Consider the following 13,204-nt stretch of genomic DNA (forward strand, 5'->3'; position numbering starts at 1 on the left):
CTTTCTCTGCGTGTTGCTCCAGGGCTTGTACAATCTCATCTAGCTCAGTTGTCACAGATACATTGTGTAGGAATGATTGCGTAAAATCAAAGTCTGTGGTGATCTCCTTGACTACAAATTGGTTGCTTGGTTCCAAGTATCCGGTGATAACAGTGTTAGTGATTGCATGTTCAGTAACATTTGTTATCATTGCTCTTCCACTAAGTTGTCCTCGGTTGTTGACAGTCAGTTGCGTTTGTCCAGGTTGAATTTTAATTCCTCCATTTCTATCATTGGCAATGTGGTCATCGCTGAGAATGACTTTTGTTCCAGGAGCCAAGTTGAAGAAATGGTTGATGTTCATTTCTATAGTCTGAGTTTCATTAGAGTCAATTTTGTCAATTGTCCCTGTGCAGAGTTGTAACTCATAATCAGAACAGAACAGGCTATCTAGTACTCTCCCAGGATGGAACATAGAGTATAGATATGGTGCTGGCGGGTGGTTGTCCGCAACGAAAGTCAACCCTAATTGGAGATCTCTAATGCCATTCATTCCGATGATCATAGGTGTGACATTCTTGTGTTCCTCAGGTACAATCATAAATGGTACTGGTCTATAGATGCCTGAGAACTGTGTGAGGCGGATCATGAGAGTTATTTCTCCAGCTACTGGGATTTTGTGTCCAGAATAGCTGACAAGAACCATGTCACTCTTTTCCAGATGGTTCTTAACCTCATCTTGTTGTACTCCAAATAACATTCCAAAATAGCTGGTTGACATGATATTTCTGTCTGCTGCTGAGTCAAACAAAGCTGTCATGTATACATCATAGTTTCCATTTGACATACATCCGGAGCAGTTCAGGTACATTTTCCTGTTTTCATCCATAATAGCTGCAGAACTATCTACCGCTAAAATCTTAGGGTCATTAGGATCCATTCGAACGGTGATAGCGTTAACCCTACTTGTTCTGCCACGCTCTTTGGATTGTCCATTGGCTTTGGCCTCAACCCATTCTTCATATGCCTGTTTAAACACACCACCAGGTCTTACTTTACCACTATGGTACAGTTCCATCATCGCTGGTCGTCCAGGGCATAGGTGTTGAGCGTGGTATAGGTCTTTGCCATACTTCTTGTGACAGCTTGGGCAGTATCCGGATGTTAGTGCTGTTTGATATTGTCGTCCTTGGTCATCGCACAGTAGTCTGCATCCATCTGATATTTTGTGGGTATTTTGACCACATGCACCGCAATAGCGCTTATTGGATGTACCATAGGAGATATGATAATCTTGTTTAGTGTTCTTTTGTGGTTGTCTATCTCTGTTATCCCTGTTTTCTCTGTTGTAGGTTTTAGGATAGGCTGGTTTAGCAGTAACTTCTCTAACTGTTGGCCTTTTATAATAGCTTGACGTAGCAGCAACTTTAGCAGGCTGTTTGTCTCTATTCATTCTTGTATCCCTGTCATGTGAGTAGTTGGTGTTGTTTGTCTTTTTATGAAGCGACAAATCTCCATTGTAACTGGCTGATACACCATTCTGCTGTAGGTCTAGATCTAGGTCTTCAGTTCTAGGATACATGGAAGCGGTCAACTCATGATATGTAGGGGATCTTCCAAGATCATGTCTGAGATTGTTATGGTTTTCAGATGCTATATTGCGGCTATTTGTTGGTAAGCTACGTTTGAGTGCCTCCACTGCAGTTATGTTGAATACATTCTGTCGTTCCTTCTTGTCTGTATAGTGAACAGCGGCTCTGCTGGCAAGATTCTGAATGGTACTGACAAGCTTAGGGAATGACATGGCTTTAGTTCCCTTAAAAGCTATCAGCTTAGCTTGAGCTTCCTGTGGGCTGATGAGTATATCGTACTGTAGCAGTAAGCTATTGTAGACACTTTCAATAGATAGTCCAAGGTTGAAACTCTGCTGGATAGTAGTATATGCTTCGCCAGTTGTGGTTCTAAGCATAAAGGTTTCGAATTCTGATCTTGAGAGGTTACATAATTCCTGAGCAGTGTTCATCTCTGACAGATAATCAGTAATGTAAGGTGGTTTGCCGTCTCCTTTGAAGCAATGCTTGAGAGGGAAGGTTCCATTGGCTAACTTAAGCTTTTGATCGTTGCATAGGGTGCTCTTGCTTGCATAGCTGCTTGGTGGTTTAATTCCAGTTTGGTTGGTGAAGTTACTGAAGTGTCGTTGAGTGCGTTTGTCATTCTCCTCGTGTACAATACGCTGGGCTTCTAACTCAACTTCACGTCTTTGTTCCTCTTTGTATTCCCTCATACTCTGTGTGTAGTTGGTACAGAAGTTCCTCATCATTTCTGAGTCCACACGTATGTTGGGGTTACAAAGTCTTATTGTATCCAGGAATTGTGGGAACAGGAAATTTCCCAGAGGATCTGATAGTGTTGCTCTAACATATCGATCTCTGATCAATGCGTCTGGTGAGTCCTCGCGCATAGGTATGGATCTTACAGATTCCGTGTCTGGTTCTGGCGTCTTGGTTCTCTCACCATTCTGTTCTGGTTCCTCCTGGTTGGGCATCGGTTCCTCCCTTCGTGTATCATCTCCTGCAGAAGCTGCATCAGCTGATGGAGTTCTTCTTCCAGGCGTCGTCGAGCGTCCTCGACGTGGAGTGTTCGCCTTTTCAGCGTTGTCATCTTTCTTACTTTTATTAAATAATGGCATTACAGCTAGCTTAAAGCTTTTAAACTTTCTATGACTTCTTTAAAGAAGCTTATGAGATGTTGTACTATTTTAGGATTTAAATAGCAAAGGTACAAGAAGAAACTAACTAATGCGCCTAAAGTTAAAACAATCAAAAATTGTTTACAATAACAAATTTTTCTTTTAAAATTGTTAAATATAGATGAGTATGTATTGTCTACTTCACCTACAGTTGTTTCTACGTCGTGAATGCTTGCGAGTGAGCGTTAAATCTTATTCTGGAGTGTGCGCTAATGCACTCTTATCCTTAATTAAGCTCAACTGTAGAAACACTTCTACTTAGATTTATTCTATATTTGCCTATAAAGCTAATGTGGGTTGTTTAGCTGTGCAAATTAGCTATAAAGTTAAATAGAATGTTAAGGTTTGCAGCGAAGTTAATTTGGGTATGCTAATATACTATCACAAATTAACTGTTATTTGCTTAGGCGTCGACTTTTCCTAGCAAATGTTATTGTTGAGAAAAACAGCAATTTATAATCCTTGTTGAATTCTTACTCCACTCTAAGGATATGTAGCTTACAATCTGCTTATTCCTGTAAGGCTTTATGAATATAACTTACTAAGGTTCACTCCCAAAGGATCGTCTATATTCTAATAGTATTGCAACTGTTTTGCCTGAATATCAAAGATCTCGCACCCAATACTTATAGTTGTATTAGGGTATGCCTACCAATCCTACTAAGTATTATTCGCGAATTATTATGGGGCTTCACTTGTGATTTCAATCCTTATAACTATGTTATTGAGACTCAATTTAGATTGTCCTATATATATGAATATAATCAGTTTGTTTTCAAGGTTATTATAGACCGGATGTGCTCCACTAAATTAGTGAGAACACAAAATTCTATGTGTCTTACTGAAGTGTGATATCCTACGCAAGGTGATCAATCTATACGCTGGAAGTTGTCAATCAAACTCTTTAAAGTAGACTACAAGGTTGGTGTTATTATTTGGTCAAATATTATTGAAAATCAAATTAGCTGAATTAGTGCACTTTTTTTCTAAATGGTAACAATTTTAGATTATAAAGATTATAAACTATATGTACACACTTTATTTTACTTGGTTATAGTCTTTATGCTAATAATCCTAAGTAAAATTAAATTTTCTCAATGGTATAAAAAGAAAATGTTCTTTCTTTGTTTTTAATCCGGATTTTTATAAAGACAGTAGAGTACTTCCAATATTACTTGCTACTTCTTTTAGAGACGTCCCAAGATTCCCAATATAGGCTGCTGCAACCTTTTGCTGCGTTTGGTTACTAGAACTTTGCCTCTTATAAGTGTGCGTTTTAATTACATATAGGGCTTAGGTTGTTGACTATACTTTTAAATCACTAATATTCACTATCACTAATGATTGATGGTTTATAACTCTTCTCAAGTTGTCTGTTGAATTCTGGCGGCACATGAAATAGAAATTTTAGCATTAGCAAAGCAAGTAAAAATTTAGTTTTCATGTCCTACTTATTGTTGAGTGAACTGTGTATTGTATTTATGTACGTGTTTGTAAGGAACATACAAACAAAAAAAAATTTTCTAAGTTAAGATTGAATTAAAAACTTTCTAAGTCAAAATAAAATAGAATCACTCTAAGTCCAAAGTTGGAAAATTTTGACTAAGTCCAAAAAGTTTCCAATGAAATTATTCTAAGTACAAAATCAATAAATTTTGGCTTAGGAAAAAAAAATTCTGAAAATATCTTAAGTACAAAATTAATAAATTTTGGCTTAGGAAAAAAAATTCTGAAAATATCTTAAGTACAAAATTAACAAATTTTGACTAAGTCCAAAAAGTTTCTAATGAAATTATTCTAAGTACAAAATCAATAAATTTTGGCTTAGGAAAAAAAAATTCTGAAAATATCTTAAGTACAAAATTAATAAATTTTGGCTTAGGAAAAAAAATTCTGAAAATATCTTAAGTACAAAATTAACAAATTTTGACTAAGTCCAAAAAAAAAATTTCTTATTGAAATTATACTAAGTACAAAATTAGTGAATTTTGACTAAGTCCAAAACTTTTCAATGAAATTATGCTAAGTACAAAAATAGTGAATTTTTCTTGAGACAAAAGAAATAGAATTACTCTAAGTCCAGACGTGGAATATTTTGTCCGAGAAGAAATTTCCTAACAGTTCATTCACAAAGCTACTTTAGAGATTGCCTATAAGTCAAAAGAAATAGAATCACTCTAAGTCCACTGTTGGAGTATTTTGACTAAATGCAAATCTCGCTAAGTTAAGGATTTTAAAATTATAAAGTATTAGAGTGTTAGAATTATCCTTCACCAAAAGAAATAGAATCTCTCTAAGTCCATAATTGGAATATTTTGGCTAAGACAGAGATACTCTAAGACAAAATTTTCTTTTAAGTGTGGAAAATGAAATTTGTTAATCTAGTTGGAAAAATCGTAATTATTACAAGTCCGAATTTTGGTAAATTTCCAACCAAGTTCACGATTTCATAAAAATTACTATAAGTCCAGAAATTCAAGATTCTCTCTGTAACAAAAGAAATAGAACGGTGCTAAGTCCAAAAGTGGAATATTTTGCTCAGAGTCTCAGGAAATCTCTGGAATTATTTCTGATTGCATACAGCAATTTGTCTACACTTATATCATTCCAACCGATCGATGTTGAGAATATCTTTGAGACTTTGAAATATTTTGTTTAACTCAAAATTTTGGAGGCAATAGTTATTTTGATACATCCGCATATAAATCAGAATTGCATTAAGAATATAAGTCCTGGGCATGTATAAGTAAGTGCAAATCTCAGAAAATCGGTTCTAACGGCACCAAAGTATTAGTACAGTTTAACTTGAGTATAAATGCTACAAGTTTGTAATAATCTTTTGGCCCTTTACTACGACTCAAGAGTACTAACTGCTTTCGGCATATTGTTTCAGAAACATGGCTCCAAAGACAATATGTATCCCAACTAACAGCGTTTCCCGTGTTCTATAGGATTTGCTCCTAGGTTTTCATTTAATAAGACAGTTCAAAATGGTCCTTTACAAATAGTATTTTGATAGCTTATAAATGAAAAGTTACTCCATGCTTGATTCTTAATAAGTTCTGGTTTAAGTATCAAAGATTCAAGTATTTCAACACTTAGAGAATTTCCGAATAAGTAAAAATCATACTAAGTCCGAAGATTTATATATACTCCGCCACCTAGCACAACTCCTAAATTTCAAAATTCTGACTAAGTCCAAAAAATCAAAATTTTGCACATAGCTCAATCATAGATTATTCCAACCCAAGTGTTTTACTAAAGAGAGGCGGACATGGAGGTGCCGGTGTGCTGGTATTCTCTAGGGCCTCTAGAGTGTCAACCAGTGCGAGTGTCCTTATAGGGCGGCGACCAATGGCCACAAATATGCTAGCATTCTCTAGGGCCTCTAGAGTGTCAGCTAGTGCAACTGCTCGTACACGAGGCTCTCAATTGCATTTGTGTCGTGCCTTTCAGTCCCTATCTCTTCAAACGCCTCATAGTCCTAACCTTGCTCTCAAATAGTTTCACAGGTTTTGGTAAATCCGATTTTGCCAGAACTACAATTATTCGATTTTGGTAAAAATACCTGCCTTAGGCGGTTCGGGTACGGTAAGGAAAAAAAAGGAAAAAAAAATTTATGAAGTAAAATTTTTCCAAGATACAACCGGTAAGTTGCACCATTGTGTGTGCGAATGGGGCGTTTGTCCATATTTAGGTATGGAGACCGCTCTTCTATGAGTACTACTAAAACCTAATTTTAATGCAATACACATAGACATTCTCATCGTCGGTTCGTTTGTTTAGAATGCTTAACCCTCTATTCCCACAAGTATAATACGAATTTGGTTGAGCTGGTGGAAGCTCAACAAAAGTCCCACGCGAGGTATTATGTTGCTTTAACCTAAGAATAAATGGTTGGTTTTGATATTCGATCAGAATTATATAAGCATATTAAATATTAAGGAAAGAAAATGTTTTTATAAAGTGTATTTATATTACAAGTGCATAAGTTAAGTATGAAAATATTTACAGGATAAGTGTTAAAATTATAAGTAGAGTAGGACTGAAATGTGCCCTAAGTCCCAAGCAGTTAATTGTGCTAAGTGTTAGAGTTCTAACATAAGGCCTGAGCTCAATTCATGCTAAGTACTAAGGGGCCTAAATTTAAACTACAATGCGTGCCAAACAACTAAGTCATTACCTTTTAAAGCCAGAAAGAGAAGTTGATGGTAGGAGAGTTAATAAATAACTGAATAAATTCAAGAGGTACATGCTATAACATTAGCTCTGGACCAGGATTTTAGTGTTTGTCTGTGCAATTAAATATCTGTGTGTTAATATGTGACGTAAATCAGGCATGGTTGTAGGCATACATATATGTACTGGTTGTTTATATGATTACATTAACTATAAACATAATATCTTTAATAAACATATACTATTAGCAAATCACATACAGATTGCCATGAATAGGCTAGCGTTACCCATATATGGTGTCATATAGGTAAAGATAGGCCTATGAATGCATAAATTGATACAAATAATGCCTTGGGCCTAGCTAAAGTAATTGTGTCTTGCCCCTGAGTGCTACTAGATAATTGCAGGGCACGTGTCAATCAAAGATTCATAATATGATCTATAAAGTGTTGACTTTATATCAAGCATAGATAGATAGTTGTGGATGCGAAGCATTTCTGTAAAAGTCTCATATGTACGTTCAAAGAATTTGAAAATTGAGGGTCGCATCTCCAAATCTTATTTAAGAAGAAGTTGACACTATGACTTCAAACTTTTAAATTTGGAAACCCCCCTCAAAGTTTTTTGTTTACTTTAAAATTAAAATTATTTTTGAACTCTGAAGCACCTTATAGTACCTAATAAAATTATAAAAAATACGTCATACAATACAAACGGCCATTGGTCATTTGCATTTATTGGCGTCATTTTTTATTAGGCACTCTAGGCTGCTTCTGACCTTTCAATAAATTAAATAGAACATTGCATGTTAAAAACTTTAAAACCTGAAAATAAGTCTATCTTTATAGTTTTGTAATTCACAGTCTGACTATAATTGTAACATTCGTTATATTATTACTTGGATGTTGCATTAGATTTTTTTATACTCTGATAAAGTGATACTTGCAGCTTGCTAATAGAACAATACCCCCCCCCATCCTCCTTCTGGATGAACAAACTGACCGATAAATGAGCTCCATGTTAGCAACTAAAATTTACTACAAATTTATCCTTGTCAATAAATCCATGTACATCCTATATCCTTTGTTGTTACATATTTTTACTCGTTTTGTGCAAATTTTAAAGTGAAGCTTTTCTATAATTAAGGTCGGACCATACTTTCATAACGGATAGATCTAATTATAAATTATGGACAATTTCGTAATAAAATATAAAAATAATAAATAAAGGATTTTCTCCTTTATTATTGTTTCGCAAATAATAGCAATAAGTCATTGGTTTATTTATAACTAGCGGCTACGCCCCTAGAGGCCTCTAGGGGCACTTGAGGAGGGGAGAGTCGAATTTGATAACCCAATTTCTTATTTTAGATTTTAAAGAAAAAGTAAAAAAATAAATTTTTGGGGGGGCGAAAAAAAATAGATTTTCAGGGGGGGGGGTGCGTGCCCCCCCCCCCCCCCACTAATTTTTGATTTTAGTTAAAAAAAATAAAAATAAAAATTTTTGGGGGAGTGGATTTTTTATTTTTTGGGGGGGTTGGGGGTGTTCCACCCCCCAAGAAAATAGTTATAAACCTTTCCGGGATTAGCGGTTCGCGAGATCCTTCGGTTAGCGAGATCCTTCGGTACAAACAAACACACAAACATACAAACACACAGACACACATCCTGTTACTTTAGTATAAGGACTAGCGGCTTCGCCCCTAGTCCCTAGAGGCTTTGCCCCAAGATATAACTTTAAAAAAATAAAAATAAAGATTAAGTATTTCTGGTGCTGCCATTTATTTTGAAGTAGTTTCCCCAGAAAACTTTTTTTAGGGGAGGAGAATTTTATTTAGGGGGGTTGGTGGCGTCTCAACAACCTAGAAACCACCACTGGACCAATAGGTATATACCCTGAAGAGTAGAATCCGATCGGTTCAGTGGTTACCGAGATCTTAAGGGACGGACGGTACAGTCGGACGGACAGACATCATTCTACTTTGTATTATAGATAAGGAGGAATGAGACATTAGTCTGTACATTTTTATTTCACTGGTACACAAAGTTTTATGAACAACTTATCTTATTTGTTGGCTCAATACTTTGGGTACTTCCATTGAATTATGATTAACGGGTTACAGACTAGTAGTGTCCAAACTTTTCAACCAATAACCCAAATCTACAGAAGGGGTAATTATATTTGGGGTTGTTCAACAATTTATCGTCTATTGCCCTTAAGATTCCTGGTAAATAAAAAAATAAATCTGTTTTAGCTAGCCCAATACTGCGGGTATTTTATGCATGTACGCGGACACGTTTCAATGAAATGCTGTTCTGATGAAAAAAAAATAAAGAGTTTATTATTTCATGACTAACGAAAAAGTGATAAAATTTTGATGAGTCAAAAAATCCTTTCTTTGCCTCTCAGTCTCACAAAACAAATAAGTTGATCAATTTATAATTTCCAGGGCTCGGCAGCCGCGCATTAGTCTTAAATATAATCCCACTTGTGTGCCAAATGAAAAGATGGATTGTATGTTAAGGAATAACTTTAGATATCAACTTTTAATTTTAAAGTTATAATATGACGATTTCACTGAGGCTTACACGCGGCTGACGCACGGCTGCCGAGCCCTGATAATTTCAAATTAAACAGAGAAAATAATGAACACAGAGTTTGGTGTTGGTTTTAAAAAAGAGAAAAAGTGCTAAATCATTATTTTATTTATAAACACAGCTACTCTATGACTGGGGTGTATTTGTAGTGTACGGAAAACAGTAAAAGTGTCTGACTATGACGTCAGAAAAAAATTAACAATTAACCAATGAGAAGCCAGTATTCACAATGGTAAAATATATAGCGGCCTCTCATTGGTTAGTTGTTAATTTTTTCTGACGTCATAGTCAGACACTTTTACTGTTTTCAAGTGTACGTTCGTCTGTCTAAATGTCAGTTCAGGGGAAGAAAGTCGACCTTTCACTTTTAATTTCAAGTTTAGAATTTAAAATGAAAACATTTTGGGAGGGATTATTTCTTTTCAAGGACTATTTCTTTTGGGAGGACGGCGATACCCTCTCCAAAAATAGCTATATATAACTTTCCCACTTCACTATAAAGGAGAAATAAATCGGTTCATGGACAAGCAAGATACTTCGCTACAAATACTTAGACAGACAAACACATAGACATCCTGTTACTTTTACATAAGAATTGAATAATTAAGCTTATATAAAAGGTAATCCAAAAACTTGACTAATCAATTGTTAAACATTATGTTTACTGAATTTTTTTTATATATTTAAATTTTACAATTATTCTCTAATTATGCTTTTTAATTTTTATGCTATTTTTGACGTTATTTTCCTTGTTTTAAAAAGTTTTCAGATAAATAATTTGTTTTTCTTCTAAAAAGTAAAAATCTTTTTGTTGGATAGTTTATTCCAGAAGAAAATCAAAACTTATTTATTCTTTAAACAATTATATTTTAATCTTTATTAAAGTATTAAATAGCTATAAAGTAAAAATAATTAAATTATCTTTTAAAAATTAATCTCTCTGTTGTAATTGTCATAAACAAAGACATAAACAAATAATAAATAAGATATTATATTGGCTGTGCCAATAAAATCAAATTCAATCTCATTTTTTCATATTTTTCTGTGTAGAGCATCATCTTAAGACTTAACTCTTACATTACCTATATAGTAGACTATAAAAGTTTTAAAGATTTTTAATCAATATAATAGATTTGAAATCTGCATAAAATTTTAAGGATTTTTTATAAAATTCGTTTTTTATATAATTCTTTATTTAAAGGCGCAAATACGATTTAAGTTAATAAATTTTGACCAATAGGATAGCTGGATTGGAAACTACCTACGCTCTAATTGGTTGAATGATGTACGTCACTTAAGCTTCTCCAATCAGAGCGCAGATAGTTTTCAATCCACCAATCACAGATCTCAAAATTATTTAACTTAATTTGTATTTGCGCCTTTAAATAAAGAATTATATAAAAAAAACTAATTTTATAAAAAATCCTTAAAATTTTATGAAGATTTCAAATCTATTATATTGATTAAAAATCTTTCCAACTTTTATAGTCTACTATATAGCCCCTAGAATCATAAACGCATCAAAATTCATTTTTTGTGGTTTATTTTCGCATCTCAATGATGAAAATTTATTCAATGATAACAATTACATCATACAATAGTATGATAATAACATAAATCTTTTTTTTCAGTCCAGAATTTCCGTGCAAGTATCGCCGCCGTTCCTACCCGCCTCCAGAGAGGTAAGAACAATTAGTTATTCGCTCGTTTCACAGCAATCTAGGGGTAAATAGATCCTCAACTTTAAATTTTTGTTTTTAACAAAGGACAGAAATTTTTTTTTTGAGAAGTTTTTTCCAGGGGTCATTTCTCTTGGGAGAAAGAAAGTTACCCTCCCCCAAAATTTATATATACCTCAACTAAACCAATAGGATGCTTTACTGTAAAGGAGAACTAGATCAGTTCAGTGTTTTTTTTAAGATATTAAGCTTCCCACAGACAGACACACAAACATACATACTATTCTAGGGCGATCTGTCATTTTTCAAGTTGCCATTTCTCTCGTCAGAGAGAATCAAATGAATCCATCGGTTACCGAGATATTTTCAGATATACAGACAAAAGGTTTCTTAGTTAGACAAACATGAACTACATACCTCTTACTACTTTAGTCAGAAAGAGAGGGGACAATGGGCTGTTTATTACACTGGTCATCAAAGTTTTATAATAACGTTTTCTTATTCGTCGGCCTAACAACGTTGGGGACCTTAGAAAATTTTTATTGGTTGGTTTATTAAGTAGAGTGTTAAAACGTTTCAACTACTATTTTTACGCTATAGAAGAGGTAGTTTTGTGTATCATCATTTTGGCTGTACATCAATTTTTCGGCCATTGTCTTATTCCTTTAGATTCTGACTTTTGTACATTTGTTTATATGATAGATTTATCTCTATAGTTGTTGTGAAATTGTTGTCATTACTAGAAATCGACGAAGCATATAACATGATGTATGTAGTAGCCTAGTCAGGGATAGGGGTATTGCAATAAAATTTTTTGCATCCAATTTTTTCGCATTAGAATATGCTTTAAGACGTTTTTTTTAGTAAGTATCTCATTTAATATTTATAACTTTAACATTGATGAACTTTATATCGTGTACCTAGAATTTTTATTTGATATTTTTTTATTTAAATAAAAAGGCGGCGAAACAGATTTTCTTAGAATGTATTAATATCAAATAAAATGCAACTGATATATTTTTAACCATGGATTTAGTGAAAATATTATGGCACTAAACAATTTATTGAAATTTCCCCATTTATTTTAATAAAATAAAAACAACGAAGGGAGTGTATAGTATTTTTCTATGCCTAACGCTGCGGGGCCTATACTTACAGTGCCTTAACCATGCAGGATACTCTAAAATGACCTAAAGTAAAAAAATATCTAACGAAAAAATATCCCCCTCACCTAATTATAGTTTATTTAAAAATTAAGTTGGGTTATTTATGCTCAACAAGCCAATTTTAGGGAAAACTCCAACAAATTATTTAGAAAACAGCATCAAAATATTAACTAAGTTTTTATTGTGAAAAAAATGGTAGATTTTAATACTTCCCTTTATTCCTGCATTAATTTACTTTTCAATAACATAGCTAGGAAGTAATTAAACATATGACAGATTAATAAAAATGGGATAAAATATAGGTATAAGTGAAAGAAATTATTTTTTCGTATGGATGAGAACCGGTTCCTATCCACCGGATTCGAATGAATACGAGAAATTATTTTATAGTAATTTTATTAAAAGACGGACAAAAAGTTGATTATAACGTAGCTTCGCAACTAAAATAGATCTATAGATATCAAGGGAAAAGAGAAAGCCTCTGATCAAAAAGTTTAATAATCTGTGTGTCTGTACCATAGGATCTCGCTAACCGCTTAACCGATCGGGTTCTCCTTAACAGGGTAGCTTCTCATAGGTCCCGGGGGGGTGGGACCCCCCCAACCCCCGCAAAAAAGAAAAAATACCCCCCCCCCACCGAAAAAAAATTTACTTTTTCTTTAAAATCTAAAATCTCCGCCTCAAGTGCCCATAGGGGCGTAGCCGCTAGTAGTAAATATAATATCTAACCTATTTCAAAGTTTAAGTAATGGGTGTATTGCGCGTTGATTATTGCCTTGCATGGCAAACAAAATTTTAATTTAGGTTTTCCGAAACCAGGTTTCCTGTCCCGATGTTTAATATTAATTAAAATAT

The 13,204-nt window shown here is 34.0% G+C and overlaps 1 protein-coding gene across 1 annotated transcript in view; it reads left to right on the forward strand.

Annotated features, from left to right (window-relative positions):
- LOC145328949 (phospholipase B1, membrane-associated-like) overlaps window positions 1-13,204 on the forward strand; it is a 55,420-nt gene that overhangs the window by 17,220 nt on the left and 24,996 nt on the right. The window contains exon 3 of the mRNA XM_080172918.1: window positions 11,136-11,186. Coding sequence (XP_080029044.1) covers window positions 11,136-11,186 — 51 coding nt within the window. The remainder of the gene's footprint in view (window positions 1-11,135; window positions 11,187-13,204) is intronic.

The sequence above is a fragment of the Acartia tonsa genome, chromosome 9, assembly GCF_053477335.1.
Source record: "Acartia tonsa isolate MP-2025a chromosome 9, ASM5347733v1, whole genome shotgun sequence".
Lineage (NCBI taxonomy): Eukaryota > Metazoa > Arthropoda > Copepoda > Calanoida > Acartiidae > Acartia > Acartia tonsa.